Source organism: Egretta garzetta, unplaced genomic scaffold (genome assembly GCF_000687185.1).
Source record: "Egretta garzetta isolate BGI_Z169 unplaced genomic scaffold, ASM68718v1 scaffold122, whole genome shotgun sequence".
NCBI lineage: Eukaryota > Metazoa > Chordata > Aves > Pelecaniformes > Ardeidae > Egretta > Egretta garzetta.
Window position 1 is genome coordinate 436,551 of NW_009258886.1, and position 27,469 is coordinate 464,019.

General features: G+C 37.2%; 1 protein-coding gene across 3 annotated transcripts in view; it reads left to right on the forward strand.

Moving 5' to 3' along the window:
• The window catches only part of AFDN (afadin, adherens junction formation factor), a 91,320-nt gene that overhangs the window by 34,722 nt on the left and 29,129 nt on the right, over nucleotides 1-27,469 (forward strand). For all 3 annotated transcript variants that reach the window (XM_035889635.1, XM_009633989.2, XM_009633988.2), the window contains 7 exons: nucleotides 2,092-2,237; nucleotides 4,558-4,652; nucleotides 7,361-7,626; nucleotides 8,139-8,282; nucleotides 11,741-11,939; nucleotides 13,552-13,655; nucleotides 15,143-15,229. In XM_035889635.1, the coding sequence (XP_035745528.1) occupies nucleotides 2,092-2,237; nucleotides 4,558-4,652; nucleotides 7,361-7,626; nucleotides 8,139-8,282; nucleotides 11,741-11,939; nucleotides 13,552-13,655; nucleotides 15,143-15,229 (1,041 nt within the window). The remainder of the gene's footprint in view (nucleotides 1-2,091; nucleotides 2,238-4,557; nucleotides 4,653-7,360; nucleotides 7,627-8,138; nucleotides 8,283-11,740; nucleotides 11,940-13,551; nucleotides 13,656-15,142; nucleotides 15,230-27,469) is intronic.

Here is a 27,469-nt window from a genome sequence, read left to right on the forward strand (position 1 = left end):
CTGTGAAATGTGCCTGCACTGGAAGGGATCTGAGGGTGTGAAAGACGGAGAAGACAGATGGGAGGCAAGGGGAGAGAGGCACCCAAAACAGAAGTAGAGGGAAGGTGCACAAACTCTTGTGCTGTACTGTGGGAGTAAAATAAATTGTTTAGATCCTAATTTTGCTTGCCTAGATCGTAAGGAGACTTGATAGCTTTCCGAAGTTACTCAAGAAGTACTTGCGAACAAATTAAGTCTCTGACCTTCTGTAGTGCAAATATTATAGAAGACTTTGTATGAGAGATGGGGGTAAAATTGGAGAGATCTGTGTGGTGGCTCGGTGCTTTCAATAAAAATCTAGGAATAGAAACTTAATGCATATAAAAAAGCCAAATTTTTACATCCTGATTCCCCCCCCCCCCCAAATCATTCTGTGGCATTTCTAATCCTCTGCAAATTTTAACATTTGTAGAAGGAGCAGCTCCTCTCATTCTGTGCCAACACATTTTCATTTTTTTCCAAGTACCTTGGTTGGAAAGGGTGAAGAAACAAAAAAGAAGTGGCAATTTGGTTTTTTGAGCTCTAACTAATACTATAATAGTAACAGCAAATGACACCTCAGTTTTTTGCATCTAAGCTCACTGTATTGCAGGTGGGGGAGAGTGATCTGAATAGAAAGACAAAAAGAATTAAGAGCTCAGTTTTGAGTAATCAGACAAACATATCTGGCGGGGGGTTTTTTGTTTGCTTAATTCACTGTAGCTTTTATGTGCCAGTATTTAAGCAGCTTAGTGTGGTATTTCATTTGACTCTCTTTTGTTGTTTAAACCAGTCTTTTTGTTCTTTAATTGAAAAGCCATGTATAATATCTGTCCTAGGTGTTTTATATTTTTGGTTTGGTTTTGTTTGTTTGTTTTCTGGTGGGGATTTTCTGTCCCCCTTTGTGTGTGTTTGTACATAGTCTTCATTGCAGCAGTGTGGGCAAATGGCTCCCTGGATCTGTTACTTGGATGGCTAGTTACCCCACTGCCTGCGAAAAGTTCTGAGGATTTTCTGTGGTGCACTGAGCGTGGAATAACAAACTAGTCTGGGATGTCAACTAGCATAGGGCATTCCTTGAATTAATTGTGACCTGAGGGCACTTCAGTTCTTAGCTGTTGTGCTACTAGTCCTGTTGAAAGAATTAATTTTTAAAAAGGGGCTCAGTTGCATCTTAGCTACTGATTAATGCATCTGTGTATAACTGTGAACCTAAGTGTTGTACCTTCATATTTAGTGTTTGATTTCTAAAGCTATCATGATTGTTCACAAGTTTCTTTCTTCTATTCTGTTTGATTTCCTTCGTCCGTTTTTCTCCAGGAGGTAGACCAGGTTGATCAGGTAGGATATATTGCTGGGAACTGATCCTAGCTATGTTGGCTTAGCTCAGTTTCTCATGCTGCTTCCATATCAAAATACAGTACTCAAACAGCTGGACTTGAACGGTTCATAACACTCATTCAGCAACTGGAACATGCAGTACTAAAATCCTTTTTTGACTTTGCAACTTTTACGGCATTCCATAATTTCTGCTTAACGCACTTCAATGTGGATATGAAATGACCAAAGTTCTTTTTCTTCCCTTTATTTTCTTTTTTTGTTGTTTGTGGTTCCTATTCTTTGGATTTCATCTGAGGTTGCCTGGCCTGGCATTTGTGGTCGGGAGATGGTGAGATAGATCAGTACTTGATACTGAATCACCTGGTATCAAAGCCAGTGAGTGCAGTATCAGGGTGGCAATGGGCAGTAGTGAATATGCGCTTAAAAGCGCACAGATTACCAGATACTGCATTCCGCTAAGCTCTTAGCGCTGTGTAACGATGCTTATGCCGTGGCTTTATTGATATGGCTATTGGCAATTTAACAGAATTTCGTGCGTTCAGTGAACGTGTTAAAATTGAACTTCATCAGTTACAGCAATTGCAATATTACATTTTGCAAATATCTGGTATCTGAGATTTGTTTGGTGAAGTGGGTAAAGGTACTGGTCTATCTTTTGGAGCCTTTTTAAGCTGCCGTGCTTTATCAGAAAACTATTTCTGTGTATTATTTCTTGCTTCTTTCTACTTACAGAAACAGAAGAATATTGCTGGGGCACTTGCCTTTTGGATGGCAAATGCATCTGAATTACTGAATTTCATAAAGCAAGACCGAGACCTTAGTCGAATTACTGTGGATGCACAAGATGTTTTGGCACACTTGGTTCAAATGGCATTCAAGTAAGGCTTTCAACTTGTGTTTCGCCTAACATATTCTATGTTTCTGTTTTTAGAATAAATTCACATTTTTGCCAAATTTTAGGTATAGCAATAAGGTCTTTTGTGTATTGTTAAATATCTGAGAGAGGGGCTTATAAGAGAGGCTAGACTTATTTCTTTAGGCAGGTGTTTTGTTTTATGAATATGGATCACTGGGCTATGCAAGGAGTTTCATCTGTTAGCTGTTCTTGTGATAGTTGAGGCTGCCAATGAAAATTTTAGGTAAATGCTGTTTGAATTCAGTTTGTGTTGATTGTTTCTTTTAATTTAGGTTTTTATGGAGATGTGAGGAAACGTTATTTTTGCTGTTAATATATGAATACATAGGGTTAAATATTTATGGTCTCTAAAGTAATGAACTTTGCACTCTTTAAGGGCTTCTAATATATTCATAATCTACTCTTTTCATAATTCACATAAATAGCAATTTGCACAGTGGGATTTTTTTTCCCACAGTTTTTTCTTAAAAATGTAAAGGCAGGTTTTGGCTTGGGATAAAATCAACCTATGCTAGTCAGTGCAGGCAATTACAGTACTGATTAAAAGAAAAATTGAATGAAGTGTCATATGGGAAGGGAAGTCCTCTGAGGGAAAGGATCCTGAAACAAAGATAACAACATTGGGTGAGCACAGTGCTAATCAACAAGAAAGCCTTAATTTTTGTATGTATTTAGATTCGCCCCCCCAAAGCCAGTATTGAGCAAGTTTTTCTGAGCAAATTTGTGTGACTGAAACTAATGTTTAGAGAAGTCCCAGTGTACCTTGGGTGGGTTATACCCAGCCTTCCTCTGCTTGTAGGATGTCTATTTTAAATATAGTCTTCTCATACTTCTGTAATAGCACAGAATATGATGTTTCTTCTTTTTATACTGTGCCAGGTTTGGGAGACTTAACCACGGTTTAACTGCTTAGCTTTAAGGGGTTTGTATTGCTCTAAAGAGCAATGCATAGTATATGAATGTGGTCTGTGAAACATTATCATTGCTTTCTGAACTTTTGAAGGGTATGAGAGAAGCACCAAACCACTTTGTATGTACATCCACAATTTTTTTTTCTGTTGGTGAATTATGGGAAAATAGGGTATAGCAAGTAGCTATTTTGACAGTCTTTCAAATTTTGTAGCACCTCTAAATTACTAACTGTTAATGAAGCTATGCCTTTTTGCCGCAGGTCAGTGTTTTGGATTGGTGTCTTGAAACAACTCTTTGCTACTTCAATTTGCTAGACAGTCACTGAAGACAGAATATTTCTGTGGCTAGGAAGGAACAGCACTGTATTTTTTTCTAGTACATGATAAGCAGGCTGGATGTGAAAGGGTATTTCTGAATTTTAGCTGTGTGTGAATTTTCTCCTAAGTACACTGTAACATGTAAGATTTCAAATTGATGTATTAAACTTTTGGAGAACAGAACTGTGGAATATATATTTATAAGGCAAATAAAAAAGCACAACAGAAGCATGAAAAGAAAGAAATCTGCTGTGAAAATGTTATCTGATGGTAACAGCTGACATACACCAGAACTGGGTGAAATTGCCATGGCTTTTGTTTTCTAGCAACTGAGAGTATTTCATTACAAATGTTACCAGTGAAACAGAAAGGGGAGTAGTAGAAAGCCACAAAATGTTTTCCTTTATATATGTGATTACAATTACATTCCCTTTTAGTTTCAGTTCTTAACAGAAAATGAGTAAATGAATTATCAAAAAAAGTATTAAAGAAAATTTTAATTATTAGACGAGAAAGAATGCTAAAACAGGTTTTTCATTTCACTGTAGTTAAAGGTAAGAGAAATACAAGAATCAAAAAATTGTTCACACAGAACACTAGGGCCATTTCAGGATCTTGTGTACTGGTTCAGAATAGGAAATTTTTTTTCTTAATAATACTCATGGTATAATTTAGAACAGAAAAGTGTATTTTTGTTTGAAAAAAAATAGTTTTTGCAATGTTACAGAACGAAAGTTTGGCCTGACGGGATCTCTTCATGTAGCATATGAACTTCTCTTGCAAGTGTGGTAGCCATATTGCATTTAAGTGGCTGTGTTTGTTCCCTAATTAGGTTGTTCTGACAACCTAATTCTTTTTCTAACATTTCCAGAAAAAGTATGGGAAAACCGGTCTCTCTGGCCTTTCAAAAAGTGTTATTTGGTTCCCTGTAGCCACATACATAACACTGTGATTTCAGGAATCTTGTAATTTGATAGATCTCTCTTCCTTTGAAGCATTCATAATGAACACATACAGGATTTTTTAATTTCTTTTTTTCCCTCTCCCTCCCAGGTACCTAGTTCATTGTCTGCAATCAGAGCTCAATAACTACATGACAGCATTCCTTGATGATCCAGAGGAAAATAATCCTCAGAGGCCTAAAATAGGTAAGACTACTTGATCTTTTCTTGTGTCTTCTAAACCATACAATTAATTAGTAATAAATAGAATTTTTCTTAACAGTGATGTGACATTTACAAGTTGCCCTAACCCCTGAGAATTGTTTGGATTAATTTGTAGGGATGATAAGAAAGGACAGTAATAACATTCAAATGATCTGTATTGGATTTAAAAATCACGGAATAATTTAGTTTGGAGGGAAACCTCTGGATGTCATCTTAATCCAGGGTCCAGGCAGGTGCAACTGGATCAGGTTGTTCAGAGTATTGCCCAGTTGGGTTTTGAATCTCCGCTGAGGGATGGAGATGCCACAACATTGTCGAGTAACCTGTTCCAATGTTCGACCACCCTCATGGTGAAAACATGTTTCCTGCACCTAATTGGAATTTCCCGTGTTGCAGTTTTTGTGTTGGTTTGTCTGTTGTTCTGTGCTATCACTGTGTACCTTTGGGATCTTGCTCTGAACCCTCCGTTAGGTAGATGAAGACAGAAATAAATCTCTGTCCCTCTTTTATGTCCTTTTCTTCAGCCACCTAATCATCTTGGTGGCTCTCTGCTGAATTCGCTCCATTAAATTGATACCTTCATTGTGCTGGGGAGTCTAAAACTGAATGCTACTCTCCATATGCAGTCTCACAAATGCTGAATTCACAGGAGGGATTGCTTCCCTTCCTTTTGCTAGCTTCACTGCTGCTAATTTAACAGCTTAGTATGCAGCTGGCTACCTTTCAAGCAAGGACACGCTGCTTAATCACATTCAACGTGATATTTACTAGCATCTCTACAACATTGTCAGCAGGGCTGCTTTCTATCCAGGTGGCATCCAGCTTAGACTGTTGCACAGGCTTATTCCTTCCCATATGCAGGACTTGGCAGTTGCCTTTGAACTTTATGAATTCCCTGTGAGCCCCTCCAGCCTACTGAGGCCCTTCTGAAAAATACTGCTGCCCTTCAGTGTATCAGTATTTCCCCCCAGCTTGGTATCATCTCTGAATTTGCTGAGAATGCACTCTATCCAATCACTCGGGTCATTAATAAAGTCATTAAACAGTATCAGTCCCAGCCTCAATCTATGAGGGAAGCCACTAACAGCTGACTGCCAGCTGGACTTCATACCCACAAATCCACCAAGTCCAGTGGTCCAGCCAATTCTCTACCTACAGTATCATCGCTTATCCAGTCCTTATCTCAGCAGTTTCACTATAAGGATGCTATGGGAGAATCTGACCAAGTACCTCCCAGGTACTAAGGTTAAGCTGACTTGCCTTGTATATTCCTGCCATGATACTTTAAATATGGTAGTGCTTTGCAGCAGTGTCAGCCTTCCTGGGCTGTTCTGTCCATGAGAGCATTCTGGTCATGTGCGCTGTCCTACTACGTCTCTAAGCCTGGCTCAGTGGCTGTGCTTAGAATTGCCCGGCTGAACACATTCATGCACAGGCCCCTGAGACAGGACTCCCCGTTGTGCTTTTCATGGGGAAGGTGTGAGAGCCTCCTACATTATGTAGCCTGATGACTAAAGGAGAAAATGGAAAATGTAAAAAATCCTCACATTTGAAGGGATTAACTGGGGATAAAAGGTTAGGAAGAGTTAAGATAGCGACATTCTGAATAATTGAGGTAAAGATGATCTGCAGAGCTATTAAGTACAGTCATTCTGTGCAACTACGAAGAGTATTTATACAAAATTCATATATACTTCCTGGTCTTTTGGGTATTAAGCTTGCTGCAATTGCTTTTTTTCCTGTGTTGAGCATTGAAGAAAGAATATAAAGATGTACTGCTTTTTTTTAGTGCCCTGTGCTGTAAGAGAGAGAACTTTCTGGGACACAAACCCTGAAAAAAGTAGCAAACAGACATTGGAATAAAGGCAGACAATGTTCATTATTTCGGTTATTTTTGAGCTGCTTTATAGATTTCTATCATTAGCACATGGATAATTTTTTTCAGTCACAATCCTGTGTTTCAATGCTAAAGGAATTTTTCTGAAATCTCTATTGAAGCGACCACCAAATTAAACTATTGCCTTAAAAGAAGGCTTGGAGATAAATGTTCTACTTGCATTCATATAGCATATAAGGATGTTTGCTCTTGGTGAAGCTAACAGGAAGACCCTATTGCTTCTTATGTAATACTGCAGTGAACTAATGGGCAAAAGGAAATTTGTATAATACCTTAAAAAAACTAATGTGTAAACACGAGATGCATTCTGCAGTTTAAGTACATCATGCAATGCAAATAAGTTTTTGCTGAAATTTTTTAATATAGTTTGATATTTAACTGCAAGGAGCTATGGAATAATTGCAATATGCATTTGAAAGAGTAGAATATAAAGGTTTTAACTTGTTACTAAAATAACAGAAAAATGAGTTTACTCAAGTGATGAAGACATTATTTAAGTGTCATATATAACCAGTGATACACTTGTATGCTAAATGTTTCCCCAAAAGCATTTATTTTCATTTCAGGAGTTAAAAAACAGCTATCAGGTATGCAGCAATCAGGTTAATGTTGTTCCATCTTGAAAACCATGAAGCAGTAAATTTATTTCTGAAAGTCTCTATAACTTAGACATGTAGGTTCCACCAAGCATTCACTAATCTGGGTTAGGTGTCTCTGTATTATTATTTATGGCCTAAACCGGTTGTACATTGCAGTATGTGAGTGTGATTTACTTTTTGTTTCATCTCTGTAGATGATGTGCTGCATACATTGACTGGAGCTATGTCCCTCTTGCGAAGATGTAGAGTGAATGCTGCTCTGACTATACAGCTCTTCTCCCAGCTGTTTCATTTTATCAACATGTGGCTTTTTAACAGATTAGTTACAGCCCCAGATTCAGGGTTATGTTCACATTATTGGGGAGCTATTGTTCGTCAGCAGTTGGGCCATATTGAAGCCTGGGCAGAAAAACAGGGTTTGGAATTGGCTGCTGATTGCCACCTGAGCAGAATAGTGCAGGTGAGTGTGTATTTCTGATTAACACTTCTCAGATAATTGTATATTCAAAGACAATATTTATATATTCTGTGTTCCTGGAGATCAGCATGTGAACAAGTGTAGTTTGTGTGAATCGATCCTGGAACACTGAAGTAGAATGCAAAGACACAAAACATGTTTTCAACCTCATTATTATTTAAGTTACAAGTGAAATTAATAATAAGTTATTTTAGCCAGCATGCTGTTCAATTTGTTTCTAAGGCTGAGTTATAACTATGCTGAACGGAGACAAGAAGAGTAGCTGAAAAATTGATATGCCTCATTTATGATAGGTTTAGTATTAATTCATCTTGTAGGTACAGGACATAGATTTAGTGGTTATTTTGAGGATATTTATGTTGCTTATGTAACAAATCTGGTTTCTTGCTTTGTCTTTTCTGAGCTCCCATCTAAAGAAAACTCAGAAAAAAGGCTTAAGATTTCATTTTGGTTTGGATTTGTCTCTGGTGACTGGTTTTTTTTTTCTCTCCTAGGCAACCACATTGCTTACTATGGACAAATATTCAAATGCAGATGTTCCAAATATTAACAGTACTTGCTTTAAGCTGAATTCTCTGCAGTTACAAGCTTTGTTGCAGAATTATCACTGTGCTCCAGATGAACCACTCATCCCAACAGTAAGTCTCTTCTATCACTTACTGTGCTGCTTAAAATACCTGAGGAGTATAGACTTAAAGTAAAAACACTGGCTGAAAACGGCTATCTTACTGTTGATTGGGTTGGATTTGTTACAAGGAGTCAGAGTGGGCAATCTGCTCCCCATACAATAAGTTCTGGCCGCCAACTTGGGTGGGTGTACTTCACTGCAACTCGAGCAGGACATTACTAAAAATCTCTCTTACACCAAGTTGGAATGTAAGGTAACACGCTGCACGTTGAGCATACTCAGAGAGGTGTCACTGCATCTTACACCATTTGTGGATGAAATCCAGTAAGTTGGTAGAGGAGAGGTGCACAGAGCACTCCCGAAAGCTAGTTCTATGCGTAACCACAAGGAGCAAAGATTGAAATTTTGACTATAGAAATCAAATGAAAGAAGCAGGAACACTAAACTTTTTTTGTATGTGGGATGCAAAAATCCATGAATCTTGAATCTCTTCATATAAACAGTGGACAGATTGATACATGGAACACATATGTGGTTGTATATGTAAGTTGTTTTCAGAACTGGTTTTTATCTTGATATTTAAGACTGACAATTCTAAGTTTTATCCATGGGAAACATCTTTTTGGCAAAAGTCAAAAGGGGTTTTGTGTTCCTTGCAGAGTTGTAATCATATGTGGATGAAAACTCTTAAGGTAAACCCTGATTACAGGATAGTTGACTGATCTAAAAAATCTTAAAAGGTGAAGATAATCATCATATCTGAATGCAACTGTATAACTGAATGCATTGTTTACAAAGTATTTTTAAATAAATTTTAATACCTCTGTTCATTAAATCAAAGGTTCTAATACAATGGTCCTAAAGTTGTTAGGGGGAACTCGTAGATTGGATATATTTTTATATATTGGGTATCAAACCAAAAAGTCTTTTGCTGAAGTACTGTATTTGGAGTACTGTGTCCAGTTCTGGGCTCCCCAGTTCAAGAAAGATGAGGAACTCTTAGAGAGTCCAGAGGAGGGCAACAAAGATGATCAGGGGACTGGAACATCTCTATGAGCAAAGGCTGAGGGAGCTGGGCTTGTTTAGCCCTGAAGAAGAGAAGACTGAGAGGGGATCTCATCAACATATACAAATATCATAAGGGTGGATGTCACGAGGACAGAGCCAGACTCTTCTCAGTGGTGCCCAGCGACAGGACAAGGGGCAGTGGGCACAAACTGAAGCATAAGAGGTTTCAGTTGAACATGAGGAAGAACTTCTGTACTTTGAGGGTGACAGAGCGCTGGAACAGGCTGCCCAGGGGGGTTGTGGAGTCTCCTTCTCTGGAGATACTCAAAGCCTACCTGGACCATGTCCTGTGCAACCTGCTCTAGGTGAACCTGCTTTAGCAGGAGGGTTGGACTAGATGATCTCCCGAGGTCCCTTCCAACCCTTGCTATTCTGTGATTCTCTTAAGAACATACCTTCTATTTCCTGTTTACTCATAGGTTCCATAGTTTATTATGATTGTTCTTTAGGAACCTCTAAGGAAATATAGGGCTAGATTTGGCAGGTCATCATTTTTGTGTCAGAGGGAGGATTACAATGTGGCTAACTTGTCCTCTTGTGGAGAAGTGGTATCTGGGACTTCTTTGCTCCTTGCTATGAAAGACTTGTACACTCAAACTCTGACTTACTGCTGCCAAATCTGAAAAATTTCAAGGCTTGGAATTTGTTCAAAAGAATATAAATTTATTTACTTCTACATACTTTAGTTTGATGTAATTCTTTTAAAATGAGCAGCATTTATGGTAAAAAGGCCCTTCTCAAGGAAGGCCCTTCTAAAAAAAGGCTGCCTTTGACTTCTCCCAGGAAATTTGCTGAAACTGAATATTCAGATGAGAACACTTATATGTGGTTTTGTCTCAACTGTGTTCTGCATTGTGCTCCAGTAATAAACCTGTTGTATCAGGCTTACAGATTCTGAGTTGCATGTTAGTGTAACTGGGGTGAGATTAAGACCAAACTGTTAAGCTGGTCTTGGGAGCCAAGTAGAAGCTGTAGAAAGAGACTGGAAATCACATCTGAATCTTCAGTAAAAGAAATTCTTGTAGTAAAGGAATCTGTATGTAATACTTGTAGCAGCTTCAGATAAATCATTAAGACAGTAATTCTGTCTTGATGCCAGCAAAATCACACATCTCTGGGCTGAGTTCCCTTCCAGAAAGAATGCTGGTTAACTAGAGGTACAGATACTTTTAAGTATTGAAGCTGCCTGCTCGTTCAAAAATAGCGATGAGTCAAACCTGGGGTGATTTCTTGGTTCCTAAGGCAGAGCATGCAACTTGGAAGAGACTGAGTGCTCAGAGAATTACTACTTACATGCCTTTTAAAAAGCTGCCAGTAACTTTTTTTTTTTGTTTTTTAAATTTCACTAAACAACAGAATACTTTCATGCTAAAACGTAGGCCAGCCTAAGGCATACAAGGTAACAGAAAAATGGAGGAACTGCTTGAGGAGAGATAAGAGCCTTTTCACTGTACACTCTTTTGAGTAATCTGGGATAAATAGAAGAATGTAGAAACACAAAGTGCTGCTTGGACCTTTACTTTTTGCAGAGTTGTTAGGCATTTGATTTATTGACTTCTGAATTAATTTTCCTCAGTTCATACACTCTAGTAACAGATAATCCTACTGAAACCTTACAAATCTCTCTAAAATGTAGAAGGAAGACTGCTGTGTGCTCCATGCAACTACAGTAGCTACGTTGTTAAAAGTTCACTGGTTTCACAGGACTTTTTGTGATATTAAGCAGAACGGTTGGGCACCAAATGTAAAACTGTAAAAGATCTCTGCCGCACCTTGAGTGATCCTGCTCTTGTGTTGCGTGCTTCTGCAGTGTTATTTAAAAAAATAGGTATCTACCTTAAGGGATCCTTCACATTATACTGAGCTCCCAGGAAATGTAGAATTAACTTAGTTCTATAAAACTTCCAAACTAGGGAGCTCTATATGCCATCAGTTCTCCGTGGGTGTATGTGTCCTGATGGAGCTGAAAATCCTGTTTTACACAAGTTTTCTGTTTCCTTTCTATATATTTAGTCTTACAGAAGTATATATACACTCAACCAAGTGTCAAAATTTTAAAGCTGCCTGTGATTCCACCTCTGCACACGCCATATTCTCTGCTATATATTTTTAAATACAGCTCTGGTAACAAGTAAAAACATGCACCATAAGTTTTGAAAATATTGAAGTAAAAATAAATGCTTCTGTTATATCCCCTAACTACATAATCTATGGGATTTAATCAAATAAAGCCATGCAGTATACTGACTGTACATGGCGGAGCCAAAGAAGTTTTATATCTGGTAATTTATTTTTCCAAATTCCTTTTTCTTGCAGTCTTAGTATTTTCTTAATATTAGGTTTTTTTGTTAATGAAAATTATCCCTTTATAGTAACAATGTCTTTCTGCTTTCTGTGCAGGAATTGATAGAGAATGTAGTAACTGTTGCAGAAAATACGGCTGATGAACTTGCTCGCAGCGATGGCCGAGAAGTCCAACTGGAAGAGGATCCAGACTTGCAGCTACCTTTTCTTTTACCAGAAGATGGCTATTCCTGCGATGTTGTCAGAAACGTTCCAAGTGGTTTACAGGAATTTTTAGATCCACTCTGTCAGAGAGGTTAGTTCTGTTGTTTTACAGCAATCTTCTTTTTGGTATAGTGAACACAGAATGCAAAATGTATTTTAGTTAAATGTAAACCACTTTCTTTACATGTGTTTCAATATTTTAGAGTGTGTTTTTCAAGTGTTTACTTTTGCAACCCATAAAAAGTAAGCAGGATTTCTTAATCCTTACCTATTCTCCTTGTCCCTTTCATTCACTTTAATGGTTCTAAATAAGCAGTGCTAATTTACTAGTGCCTACTGAAACTTGGTTTTGCCTTTGCAAATTTTGTAAATTTTGTAGTACTTCAACAATTGCACAGTCTATTACTTTTAAAGCTAATGTAAGTTAAATAGTTACATCACTTCTTTTACTCATCAGCTGCTTCCATATAACATTAAAAAAGCCACGAACTTAAGATGGTTCTTCAATGTGAGAATGTATTGTTTGGACATTTGTAGTCCAAGAAAATTTCAGATGAGTGACCTAAACTTGAGAAAGTAAAGCAGGGGGTCTCCCAGAGCATTTACAGTGAATGAACAAGTTATGAACCTTACCTTGTGCTATTCAATTTTATTAGAAGCCTTTTTATTACATAATTTGTCAAGAACTTCCTGCTTAAAAAGCAGTTTTTTAAAAATTTCCACAGGAATACCATGGTAGGTAGGACACCAAAGGAGGCTATCAACAAAGCAGACTTACTGTGTCCTACAGTGAAGTTTTCCACTTACTGTTTTCAACTTAGTTTATAGAAAAGCCGTATTCTTGCATTTAAAAAAAAAATAGTAGGAAACTGTTTTGAAAGTACAGTGAGTTATAGAGGATGTAGTCTTGAGACTAAAGATGACTAGTAGAATAAATTCTTTAATTAGTAAGTATAATATATTTGCCATATGAATGTCTGTATAGTTATTACAAGTAAGGCCTATTTAATGCATACATTCAAAATTTTAATTTTAGGTATCCTTAAAATTATGTTGAGGGACTGGTTTGTAGTAAATCAGTGTAAACTGAATTGCTGAAGGATGGTCTTTGTGAGGAGCAGGATCTCATCTATTTGGATGGAGTGATTTCATAGTTTGACTGTGATGTGGATTCTCACTGTCCCTGATTTAGGAGGCAATGTTGGATACCTCTCAGTTGCTGTGGCTCCTTTTTTCCAAATTCTAGGAATTGCTCGATTAACAAAAAACAAATCAAACCTCAACTTCTAACTGCATAGTTGCAATTAAAAAAAGTAATGAATCCAGGTGAAGCTTCACCTCTGCCAAATCTATGCTGAGACTGGTTAGCTAGGTTCTCTGCAAAGCAGAAGATTTCTGTGGTGCTATCTTATTCAGAGTTCTGGTGGTTTGTATTCTAAAAGGTGACTTGGTGTCTCATGTCTCTTTTGAGTCTGGTTGGTACAAGCAACATTCTGCATAAGTAGAATAGAACTGTAGGATTTTGTAGATACCATAAAATTGCAGTGAAGCACATAATGGCATCTAAGATGCAAGATTCAACATACTAATTAATATAAAAAGATAAATAATGCTGTTCTGTATTTCCTTGTGACAGGCTATTTGAGTTTAATCAGTCTGTTGAGAAAATACTGTGACTACGTTGATGCTGCTTTCTCTTTTAGGTTTTTGTAGACTAACACCACATCCACGGTCACCAGGCACATGGACGATATACTTTGAGGGTGCAGACTATGAAAGTCACTTGTCACATGAGAATGCTGAGCTAGTAAGTATTGATTCAGTGAATAATTGTCAAAACTGGTACCATGGCAAGCCATTGTGTTATACGCGATGAGTTTTAGTCCTTCTTAGGAAGAACAGGCCTCATCATTCAACATGTAGTTCATCAGTGATTTGGTGAATTTATGGAACTATTTGCAGATTTTTGTACGTCAATGTTTTTCTAGGCTGTGGCATGGTATAATTCTCATATAAGGAGACTTTGTCAAGTTCCCCCACCCTGGGGGTAAACAGTGAAGATTTACTTTTAAACACAGGCAAAAACATATATGGACATGCATCTGTAAATAACTTGTAATGCGAATGGAGCTGCAGGCTGCTTTTATTTATAAGTGGCATTTCCCAACTAAATGTTTGGTAATAAGTTGTAATCTGGTACTTTTTTCTGCTAGGTTTTCAGGAAAAATTCTTTAGTTTTGCTTTTCATTATACTTGTTAAAGAAAGATTTCACTTCAGTATGAGGTAACTATGCCCAGGCTAGGCAGTCCTCCTCAAATTTTCACTGAATTTTTTTTTTTATTCTTAGACCAAGAGAGAAATTCAGTATAGACTACTGGTAAAGTTATGTTCCTCATGGCTTACCTTTTCCAGTGTATATGGTTTTTTGCTGAATTAGTTTAATAATGTTTTTGTTCAAATTAATGGGAAAAAAATCCTAAATAAAGTAGGAACAGATTCTGTTCTTCTGACAATCTTGGCACAGGAGTGCTAGAATACTCCTAGCTTAAAAACTACTTGCTTTTCTAATACTTGAACTTAATCAAAAAGTGTTAATCTTTTTTTTTAATTAATTTCTTTGCTTATATTTTTACTTTGTCATGAGTCTTGTGGAACTTGCAGTTAGCAGGTTTTAATGTGAATACAAGCTAGGGTACTCTAACTTGCGTGCTTCAGCTAATGAAGACCATGATGGCAACTTTTTGAGGTAATTGGCAATGTTGCAAAGATATAAAAAAATTACTGAACACTTTTAGGGGCTCAGGCTATATTCGAGTTACAGAGTTTTCAGAAGAGAAAATTACTGGCACTTTCTTTCAAAGCTTTAACTCAGCACTAAAAACTGAGCTCCATGTAGATCACCCTCAGCTTTCTAATAGGGGCCTACTGAGTCTGAGCTTCAGTTTTCATTAAAAGTTACTACAGTTTTATAGGCCTGTTAGATTTCAAATTGTGACTCATTAATAATCTGTTTACTGAATTAGAGAAGAAGAAACAATGGGTAGACTTCAAAGCTTCGGCAGTATTCATAACACAGGTGTAGTATTTGATAATGTGAATCCATATTAATCAAATGGTAGACAATCTACCTTTGAAATGAAGTACCAGACGTATTATTTAGGGTGTGAGATCTGGTGCTGCACTAACAACTTAGTTTTGATTGTAGATTACTGTGCAAAATAGTTAATCTTCCTAGCCTGGCAGTGAATATGAACTTTTGTATTTTTTTTTCTTTCTCCTTCCCTGTTTGATAGGCTCAGCCTTTGAGGAAAGAACCTGAAATTATTACTGTAACACTGAAAAAACAAAATGGAATGGGCCTGAGCATTGTTGCTGCCAAGGTATGGAAGTCAGTTTGTGTGTTATTGAAAAAAGATTATTTTTTTTTTTAATCAACCTACTGTGGAAAACGTTAATGGAAAAATCTATTTCCCTTAAGTTTGTTGTGCACATCGTGTTGATCATACTTTTATTGTGGCTGGGGAACATTTCTGTAAAATGCACAGATGTGATCAATATAAGAGGAAACGTAACATGTATGTAGTTGTTTCTGACATTTAAGTTTAAACCTCTGCTACAGGTTTACTCATTCTTCAGAGCCAAATATTGGCATTGTTATGAAATGAAATTAATAAACAGGCTTCTGCTGAAAAGTAGCAGCAGTATCTGGGAAAGAAAAGCAGTAAATATAAAGAATAAAATGTGGTGTTATTTTTTTTTAATTTAATGAATAAAAATAACTCAAATATATACATTAAAGTTTTTACACTTTCTGCTATGAAGACAATACCTTATCTTTTGCACGGTGTGCAGAAGCATGTATGACTTCAGTTTTATTTCTTTATAGTAGAGGGCTACAGCATATTAAGTAGCTTGGTGAAGGAGGGCATACCTCCTGCCCTGACTTACCGAAATTGTGGGTGTATGCTGCTCTTAGTAGCACTAGATAGTGATATATAGAATGCACATACAACTCCAGCCACCAGATGGAGGACTCCACTAGTTGGTTGGTTTTGCTTTATTAACTGGGTCACATAGCAGACATAATCTTGAAGTTTTAAGCTTGTTATAAATTATGCAATGGTGATATCCAAAAGTCTTTGTTGTAATTATGTGGTGTGCAACAGATAGAACAAGTCTTTCCTAACGTCTGTTCACTGTCTACTACATGAAACTTCAGAATGCTGTACTCTTCCGTGGCACTTAGTGCGTGGGCTGAAAACATGATTGTTTTACTGCTTTTAAGTTATCTCGCATACTTAATTGCTTCTAAACAGCACTGGTTTTTTTCTACAACTTTGCTCATTTCCTAGTCTGTTCTTGAAATGGTAATCTTGCATGGTATCAGCTTTTAAGATTTATTTCTGACATCTGTAGAGGAATAGTAGGTGTCAGGTGTATGTTGCTAACAATCAGCAGTTATTGAGGAAACTGTTCAGGATCTGAAAAATGTGACTCAATATTCTGCTCTTATTTTGGCGGAGTGGGTTAATAATTTGAGAAGCAAATACTAGACCTTGAGATACGCTAGATTAAATATGTATCAGACTTCTGCCATCTGCATTTCTGTTGGATGTTTCAAAATGTGTAGTGGAATTTTTTATTTTTTTTTTCACTTTAAACTGTGAAATCTGATTTCTTATGCAGAGAGAAGCAGGATAGAACGGGGGGAAGTTTCCTTTCTCACTGGAGCTGGATGGCTTCTATACATTGTTTTAAAGGCTGACACTCTTAACTTCCATTAGCAGTACGTAACAGTGCTACTGGTCAGTGTGTAAGCTTGATTAGAAAGTTTTTTTCCAAGTTATTTAACCAGTTTCATGATTTCTTGAACATAATGATGGAAGCAGCAGTCTTCATCTCAGCACAGTTGCAGAAACACTCACTGGTTCAGGCAGTGATTGCATTTCATCTTGCTGCTGTGTGCCTGCCTCAGATTTTGAATTCTGATTTTAAAATGATTATGTCTTAAATCTTGAACTGAAATAAACAAGAGGCAGATCTTTATTTTAGTTTCAGTGTATGTAGAATAGAAACTTTTGCTTAATCTGAAGTCAGCAGAATATTCATTGGATAGAAAGAATTGTCTCGCATTAAGTGTTGAAACAAGTTGCTGTGGTAGTTAGGTAGGATTATCTTCAAGGGATTATTTCAAGGGGTTCAAAGTTGCTTATTGTAAGTAATTAATAGCATGTTTTCCCCATAATAGGCTTCATAAACACAGAGTAAGGAAGAATACACAGGCATTACATTTCTCAATCTGGCCAGAGCAGAACAGATTAGAGAATTGAGTGTCACTGAAAAGCTAGCAATAGTGGATAGATTTTTTTCTTTCTGTTCCTATCTTTGTTGACTTTCACTAATAAGTTTTCTGACCTATCTCAAGTCATGCATCTTTTACCAGCATAAAAATTAAAATTCTTGGGTTTTTTTCCCTTTGCCTGAGGAAAATGGAGGAAGAGGTCCATTAGACTATTCGTTAAAGCTTTCCAAACATTAACTGGACAGAATACCTGAGATGAGAGGGAGAGGCAAGTGTGAGAATAGATTTAGGTTTTTCTAACTTTCTTAGTAGTAAAAGGTTGGCTGTAAAATGTTCATATGAAAGTACCTTCTAGCTGCATAAATGAAAACGCATGTTCAGCTTCAGAAACACACAGTTACTGCTGCCACAGGATCCCAGTTTGATTGCTGACCCAGTTACATTTATCAAACTACTGGTTTCTAGAGTGCTTCAGAAGTGCTGTAATAAAAGAAACTGCAGTGGCTGGTCAACAGGTGGCCCTGCTCCAACCAGTGAAAGACAACCCTGAAACTATTCCACTTTGGTTAGGAAAACAGTTGGGATTTTTCCCTCTGATGTGACAAAATAGTTCCTCTCAGTAGCGTGCTGGGAGAATGCCTTTGCATGTCAGTGCTGACCTGCCTTTCTTGTTGAGTCTTAACGGGCTCCTTGTACTTGTCACTGGCTTTGGATGAAGTTGGTTAAAGTGTAGATTGGTGACATTCTAGAGAGGTATGGAATGGGCAGATTCTCAGAGATTGTAAAGAAAAGTAGTTCCTACTGACTGCTTTTCTTCCTTCTACCCATTGCAAAAAATCTATGCTTTCCTAGGAATCCGTGCTCATTTCTGAGGAAACATGTAACAAATTTATCATTTGATAATTCTCTGAGTTTTTATTAGTTTGCAAGGGTTTGTAGATAAATAAAGTCTGTGCCAATTAGAAGTCTTTAAAGGGGAATTCGATACCATACCTTACGTACCCCTTCCACAGCAAATGTTGTTAATTACCAAGTGATTGTCACGCTGCCTCTGCTGCAGTCAAAATGATTGGAGTTAAAGCTGAGGTTATACAAGCAGAGAAGTGACGTAACCTGTGTTGAAATGCTGTGCACCTGCTTATTCCTATGATAGATGGTTTCAGTTTGTGATGCTAGGTGATGGCAACCACGTTGACGTTAATGTAAAAACAAAACAAAACCAAAGGCGGTGAGTCAAGGAGTATATGAAAGTGTTAGGTCCCTGGGGAACCCTCTGTTTGATTCTCTCTCCACCTAATGACAGGTAAAATGTTCAAGTGCATGACTTCTAATTAAATAAAATAAGAGTAGCTGTGAAATAGAAGCTTTACAGGCCTGCCAGGAGTGCCGGAGAGAGCAGAAATGCTGCGCATCGCCCAGTTCCCCTCGCCTTGCTGTAAGGGTGTTTTCTGAGGCAGGACAGCCCCTTTCAGCAACCGTGTAGTAAGCATGTACGCTATATGCAAACGTACCAGGGAGAACAAGTTTAGTTATGAAACAGCTGTTAGCTGCCAGAGCACTGTAAACAGTGTTGTGTGTGTTTGGGGTTTTTAAATTGGGAAGACACCTAACAACATTTCTTAGACTTTACACAGATTTTTCTTTTTATTTAAAGTTAAATTGTATAGCTTCAGCTGCGATCCAGAAAGGTAACTTGTTGTTCTAACCTTTTGTAGGTGTTGCATGTTTTCTTCCAGTAATACTGCTGTAGCTTTATTAGCAGTAGCTTTTGTAATAGGCGTATGGAAATGTAGTTGGTAGGAGTGGTCGGGCATTGGGAACAGTATTGCTTTTTGAGGTTGTGTGCAGAATCTGGTTGCTCTAACCCTGTAAGATGTTTTGATGTTAAAAGCTGCCTGACTCCCAACCACATTGCGGTTAAGTTTTTATGAAATCCAGATGATTTGGAAGCAGCGTGTGCATGCAGTTTACTTTAAAAATATATCGCTTTTTGGGGGCTTTCGCATGTGACTTCTTAGCCATCTGTGGGCCAGCACATTACTTCCTGTTTAATTTGGAGGGGTTTTTGTCTTCTGTACAAAAAGGGCTCCCTTCTTGTTTTTTCTAGCAGTTTTCAAAGTTTAATAAAGCCTCTAAAGTAAATGGAAGTCAGAACGGCATAAGTGATTACGTAAGAGCCTGAATATTGTATTGGTTATAGCTGGTGTTGATAAATGCTACACTGTGTCATAGCATCCAGCGCCGAGTTATCTTGATGGGTATCTTGGAAAATCCAGCAGACTAGAGCCGTAGCTGCTGTTGAGGGCTGGAAGAGAAGTGGAGAACTGTCTTTTTTCTTTCAAGGATCTGTAGTCCCGGAGATCAAAATGTGGTTTTCTGTTGTTGGAAGAACAGAATCCATGGTAAGTCTGTTCAGGTTTCTGTTGGGACTGTTTTTCTCTGAAGTTTTAAACACTATCCCTGTACTTTTTCCTGCTCTCTTGCTTGTTTAAACCTGCCAGTAGTTATTTGTTCATGTGGCAACAATGTAATACAGCATGCAGTTAAATATATTCAGATGTTAGTAGCTAACTTTCTAAAATCTAGACAGAAAAAACTAATTTTTCAGCTCGTTCTTCATATACACTTCTCAAATTTATGGAAGTGGCTATTAATATTTAAAGTTTCAGGTGTGATAACTACTGTTTTACTGTGGCAGAGCATGAATAGCATGACCTGTGATCTGTTTACTTGTCATATTAGTTGGCTTTAATCCAGGTTCCTCTAAAAGTCTGTTTTTCCCTTATAAAGTCTTAGTAGGATAATGAAAATTGACATCCCAAACAGTATATATAAGATCTTTAATACTCTGTAGAGCCTTCTGAAAAGACCAGAACATGCATATACATTGCAGTTAGGATACCTTATGTTCCACACATTCACAGAGTAGAGCATTTAAATTCTGTTTAGTTGCTACTGCGCAAAACAAGGGATTCTTGTGTTCTGCAAGAACCGATAGAGCAGGTTTTGTTGATCAATCTTGGCTGCTGGTTATATTCATCAGTATGCTGCGATTTAGTTCTTTAACGTATGGCACAATTCTGCTTCTTGCACAGTCATCTTTTATTACCGTAACAGAAAAAGTTACCTTAAAATATATACAAGTGCTTTAAAATACATATGTATATGCCTCTACTGGCATATAAATCAGCATGTATTTTCTAGGGTTTTTTAACAGATGGTCAGGTTAAATATCTTCATAGAGCTTGCTAAAATAGGATGAGATGGTGGTAAGGTGTTTCTTTTTTAACAGAAGCATTTCAAACACTGAGTGTGACAGTTCATCTACAACTACGCTGGGGAAGGGGCTTACTTTTCTAAAAACAAGTGTGTGGCATCTTAACCATAAATAACTTGTATTATTTGGCAACCTCAATTTTCTTAAGGTTTAATGAAATCATTCAAAGTTGTTTTATTTTTTAAACTGTTGCTCGTAGTTTCCTATTTAACACTCAATTTAAGGTGTTAAATTTAAGGAGGGTCTGAGACTACCAGGAATATCAATTTCGATGTGAAATTTTGCTGAAAGCTTGTTCTAGAAATATCTTGTAGGTGATCTGTGTAGAAGGAACAGGCTTAAATGTTCATTTAAAAATCTTCTCTTTTTTTTCTGCCCCCAAAAAATTAAGAATTAGGTTCACGGTTAATAGTGTTGACATAACAGACAAATTTTATTGCCTCTACTCTGCGTTTACTAATATAGGTAGTTGATTATTTTTTTTTTTTAACTGTTTGTTAGCTCTTTACTCGTGTTCCAGTTTCAGATACCTCAGTATCTGAAGTCTTGTGTCTGTGCTTTCTAAGTATTTAAGGATAATTTTTGCCCTTTCCTCTCAGCATGAATTAATTGAAATGTTTGAGTAATAAAATTTAGAAGTTTGGGTTGTTTTTTTTTTTTCTTTAATGTTTGATACTAATTCACATCAGCAGTCTGAATTACTGATGTTACCTTAACAGGCTTCTCAGGAGGAACTTAAAAGTAAAAATGTCGTATTTAATTGTCATTTCCAGCACAGATTTCTCAGTCTCGCAGGAATAAGAAAGTATGTGAGTTGCCAGTTTAGTCTTCATCATGAAGAAATAAGTAGCTGTGTGTTAGCAATTTGCCTGTTTCTTGTTGTTTCATAACTTCCAGTGGGGTTTTTGGTCAAATTTTGGTACCTTGTAGATGTTCTATAAAATTTTGCTAATGCTTTCATATGCTGTGTAAAAACTAAAGCTTATGCCAGCACAGCATGATTTTTTTTCCTCTCGCTAGCTGTGAGACCGCAGCTCTGCTCAAGTAGCGTTGTTTTATCTTTTTTATTTGCTTGTATTTAGGTTGATACTGCAAATGGGTCACCCAGACATTTGTATTTAATACAACCAGAACAAAGTGGGGTTTAAATTTGGTGTGCAAGTTCCTCCTTCTGTATGCAGGCACTTGCTAGCCAGCCCACAGAAGTTATAGCGCACATATGCTTTAGCTAGAATTCCTCTACCAGACTTCATTCAATTAACTCGAAAGATTCCATTTAGATACATGTTAATATAGCATTTTAATTTTAAATTTTTTACTCCTGTTAGTGAAAAAGACTTTTAGAAGTTAACAAATTCTGTGTAGGCTTTTTCCTGTATGAATAATGCTATCAATTGGAGTAGAAATTTAGGTGCTTAATAGTACGTGATAGTGTATGCACTGACACTGGATTAAGTTGTCTCCATCTGAAACTGCAGAGCAGCATTGTGTGGAAGATTGTGCTGTGTGGGTTTTTTCCGGTTGTAATTTGCCCTTGGCTATGGAGCCAAGAACCATTTCTTCAAAAAAGTGCAGCGATGCAGGATGATTTTTCTTCCAAAATAGATTCTTAGTATGTCTGCCTGTAAAGTCCTATCCACAGACATAATTAAGCTGAGGCATTAGTTCAGAGTTGCCTTAACAGGGAAGAGTGTCACAGAATCTGCAATACAACTTGCAGATTGGTACGTAACTCTGAATAGCCCTTAGTGTGTCATGCCTCATAGAGTATTTATAGCAAACGTACATTAAAAAGTTAACCCTTGTTTGGGGAAATAGAGCTCAAGCAATATATTTTACTTGAGCTCAATGGAAGATTTTTCCTTTGAAACAAAGAAGTGGAATGGAACAGGCTAATTAAGTGCTGCTTCTGTTAAAAATTAAGAGTGCTTTTATGCATTTGTAGAATATCATATGAATCTTAAGTTGCAGCATTAATAATGATAAAAGAGGCTTCCTTTTCAGAAAGGTTAAGGAAGGCTAATGAATAAAACTTGCTTAGTCTTTCACAAATGTCATTTATGAAGCATTTTCCCTCTACTTACCTCTTTTCCCGTTTCATGAGAGCAAAAGTACAATTAGGTAGGAACTGTTGCATGCTTGATTCTGGTCTCAGAATTAGACTTCAGGTCAGTTTCTTTAGCTAGTTCGTTTAGTTGCTTTGGTTTTCGTCAAAGAAGATACCTTTTAGAAGCACTACATTTCCAGAATGTGAGAGAAATCACATGTTACAAATCGATGTACTTCTGTCTAGCACAGAAGACACTACAGCTATTTGTGTCTGCTTTCCGTGTTTATCTAATTGCCTAAATAAGGTTTCTGAATACCATAATTTTTTTTTAAAGAAGACTACATACACACAAGACTACAGTAATGCATATTTTATTAATGCCATTTCAGGAAGTCCATTACAGAACATCCTGGGTTCTTTGGTCTTTTATCTCCTGGGAGAAGGCACGCTTTAGGAAGACAGAGGGTATATTCACTTGCTTGCTTTGTATGCAAGTCAATCTTGATTGCAAACATTCTTTTATTAAAAAGTAACAGGTAACCCTTATTCCATTAAAGAGAAAACCAGAACTCTTCAGTCCTTTCTCTTTAGTCCTTTTGAGGCCATTTGTAAACAGAGTTTTTAGATACAGTGGAGGTAAAGTTTCTAGGTTGTTGGATGCTTCGCTGTGCCATCATATTGTACTGTTTGCAATCTACCTTTTTTCCTCTGAGTAGCAAGACACTTATTTTTTCATCTGTTTTTCCATCTAGTGCAACTTAAAGCTACAGCAGAATTGTTCATAGATGTTAAGTGCTTGATGTTTCTTTGCTTGTGAATAATGTTGATGGTCACCAAAGTTTGAATCTCCACTGCCTCATTTAATTGGATATATTTTGCCCACTTGTGACTGTAGTTTGTCCAACTCAAAAATGTCTGTTTTTTTTCTACCCCATCATGGAGAAGAATTTGAGAGGGGAAAGCAGAAGTTTACATATGTGGAGCATGGGTCAGTTTTAAAATCCTTTTTAAGTCAGGGTATGATGTGAGTCATACCAGCTGTAGCCACAACTAACAGACCAGTTCTACATACAGTAGGCTGGTTCACCTCATTTATATTTGGAAATTATATAGGGCATGCTATGAAGTATTTTGTCTAATGATGGCAGATTTCTAAAGTCTCTACATTAGTCTCGAGGCAGCTGAGGCCTTCGCTTCCTCTGACAAAGTGGTTTTTTTCTGATCTTCAAGTCCAGAGCTGAAGTTTGCCCTCACTTGGAGGTGGGACCAGTAGCTACAAAGTTGGTCTTTCATTCCTCTGGGCTGACAGCAGAGTCGTAGATGTAGTATGTTCAGTACATAAAGTAGATAAATATGTACTCATGCAGAAACAACCTACAAAATGCATGCAGCTTTAGGGAATGTGAGTGTTTGGGTGACCAGAAACTTTTGTTTTTTCCTCCTGGAGAGTACATTTGTAAACAGGCTGCATAGTTTAGTAAACTGCCGTTCTTTAAAATGCTTACAAGCTTGCGTTATTTAAATGCTTCTAGACTAATTAATTGCCAGGGAGGTCAGACTGAGACTTGGTTCTGTTGCATAAACTTGCCTTTAAGGATGTTTATAAAAACTTACAGAGATCCTCTATGTAAACTTAAGAGTCTGGAATCCGAGAATTAACCTTGATTAAAAAAATCAGTAAAATCTACTCTGGGCCTAGGCCTGATGGCTGGTATCAGGCTTGATAGCTACATTTCTGTCCTGTTTCATTTAAAGACACTTTAGTTGCAGGCATTCGTTCTGTTTTTAAACTGTTTTGTTTTTATAAAATACAACAGAAGCTTAACAAAAAAGACAGACTTGGGGAAACAGTGTCATCCTTGAAATGTCGTGAGATATCAAGTCCTAATATTTCAGCAACCTCTGTGTGTGTATATATATATTATCTCTACATTATTAAAATGAAATCTTTCTAAATGTTTGCATAATTATGCAAAATCCAAGAAATTCTTGAAAATTACTTATTTTTAAAACATCTCTAATGGTTTATGTGAACCATTGGAGTGTTTTGATACATAGGCTTGGTATCTGAAGCCACTTAAATTGGAATGTTGCTTTGAACAGGTTGGTAACTGTATGACACTTTTTGTGGGTTCAGTCAAACTGTAATTGGAGAGTAAAGGATACCTTCACTATTTTTTCATATTACTATTTATGTGAAGCTTGAAACCATTTAAATATTCACATATTTAAGACCAATTTTCAAATCAGTATTGAAAGGTCATTAGGAAGACTTTTTTGCATTTTGTGTAAATAAAAGTAGTTTTTAATATGTAATATATTTTAAAAAAACTTGTTATTGAAGATTTTTTTTTTTTTTTAATCAAACATGATTCTGCCAGTCTTTATTGGAAGCTGTTCATTGCTCCAGTTTTATTGGCATGATAAACAAAATATGTGAAGCTAAACAGGTATGGGCAAATGATGGTTTAGAACAAGTAATGACAAGGCGTTACTGTTAATTGCCTGGAACATTACTGGTTTGGTTAGGTGCTGTACTTGCAGAGGTGTTTTGCAGATGCATAGTTCTTCCTTAATTACTTAATACTACAATTTTGCTGTCATTCCTAACAACTGGAAAAGTGTTTTTGTAATAGTTTTCGTAGACTTAATTCTAATGATAGGTGCTGGAATAACTAGGTCGTCCTACAGATCTACTAAAACTGCAAGAATATTGCTAACCTCCCAGGAAGCGCCACTCGTTTGTGATCCCCCTAAGCTGGTTGTGGGGCGTGATGTTTGAGGATGGGAGCAGATGAACTGTGAAGGGGTTGACACCTCATCAGCAGGGGGACCTTCATTCCCACTGGGATACCTTTACACTGGGGTACCAGCGAGGCTGTGTGGTGTCTCGGCACCTCCAGGCCATCACGCAGCTGGCGGCGGGTCCCCGTGTGGCACGGCACGGCATGGTGTGGGTGGCTTGCCTGGGAACCCTGCTGGGTGTTGACGCTCAGTGGAAGGAGCTGCCTGCTGTTTCCACCACGCCGTTTTACGGCTGCTTGTCCTGGCAAATACCAAATGGGAAGGAGGAGCTGATGGGATTTCTTCTGCCTGCTTTTAATGGTTCTGTGGTGGCTGAATCACCAGCTCGTGGGCTAACTGTGATGTTGCCATTAGGAAGATTCTATCAGATGTTCCTGTTCTTCAAACTGCTACCTTATATACAGTTGCGCTGTATGGCACGCTCTGATTTTATGGCTGATGTAATGTTCAGGAGCAAAATTTTCCTGTGTGTTACTGAGAAGGGAGGCTTATAAAACTCATCTTTGTGACATAACACTAGCAATAAAATCTGTTCTCCTTAAATATTTTCTTTAAGTCTGTCATTTTTATTAATTCATTACTACTGTAGTCCTGTACATCCTTAATTTTACACTCTTCTGATGTAGGAGGAGTTGTTTCTTTTTTTCAGATCAGTGTAGTTTATCTCATTCTTTTCCTTATGGGTCTGATTACTCCATAAAAGTGCCTGTAATTTTTTAACGCTGCCTCTTCTTAATTCTGTAGTACTCATAGTAAGTTTTGAAGCAAATGCAGTATTTTGGGTGTGGTCCTGTTAGAGCAAGGAGGGCCTGCAAAGTAATGCTGTGAAAACAAGTACGGACTACTGTACACTGATGTGATGCTTGATAGGTGGCCCAGATGATAGGCGGATGTGATGGAGAATGACTTGTTTCTTGTTAGGCTGTCTTAAAAGCTGAGCTTAGTTTGCATTACCTGACTCGGTCCTGTGGCTTCTTTAACGTGACAGAGCTTTTGTAGTCAAGCCTTTGTACGAGACTTAAAAGGGGCAAATGCCCACTTGGACAACAGGTATGAAATCTTTGCATACCTTTGCCATAAATCTCAGTTAGCTGAGCATATTTTTGTATTTTTTTTTCTTTTGATGCATTAAATGCATGATTGACTTTGTTTTCTTTCCATCTTCCTGCTCCCAGTGAATTTCCAGATTTTTTTTTGAGGTTGCAGTCTGTGCGACTTGAAGAGTGGAAATCCCATAAATAAACCTAATATTTGGGGGGGTTGTTACTTTCTTCACCTTCCAGGTGCTCTTTTAATAAGGGAATCTAGTGTTCTACTCCTTTTTTCTTCTTTCTTTTTCTTTCCTCCCCCTGCCCTATGTCAGTGCTGTGACTCTTAAATGTATTGTATCAGCATTCTACAGATTAAAGTTATGCTGACCAAAGGTGCCAAAATTGCTCTTTAACTTTGAGGATTGCCGTAGTTGCACAAGTTTGCAGAACTTCTCTGATCATTCAGGCCCTTCAGGAAAGTCATTCAGTCAATTAATTTGTTTGTTTATTCAGTCAATTTTTTATTAGATTCCTTTATATCTGGTGATATATCCTGGGATACTAACTTATGTTTTTCTAGTTGTCCTACTGCTTATTTAGAAGTCATTTATAAATGAAAGTTGACAGGTTTTGTTACTTCTTAATTTCACAAATATAAGTACTTCACAAGTACTTTTTCTGAATGAATAGGGAATGTATATTTATAAAACCGTATGTGTCTAAAGACACCAATGTCACTTAAATTACATGTGTAATAAAAATCTAAAATTTGTTATCTCTCAGGTGAGAATTTAATTTTGACCCTTTCTTGTTGGCTCCAGTCTGTCTGTATTCATTAATGTAAGAGACAGAGAGGTGTTTTTTCAGCTTTTGAAAGCTGAAGTTCCAGCTGGTTAAACTGTGCTTTGCTTTGCAGTCTTTGGTCATATGTTGAAATGAATTTCTGTTGATATTGTAAGTGTATTGGGGTTTGGGGTTTTTTTGCTTCTGCGTGGTAGAGGAATGATAAAACATCCTCTGAAACAAATGATAACTACTGCTATTTTTTCTCTCTTAAAAGTATAAGCTACTTCTTTCTTGTTCATGAAATCCTCTGCTATTTTAGTATTTATACATGTTACTTTGTGGTTTGGGAATATAGTCTGCAATTTTAGT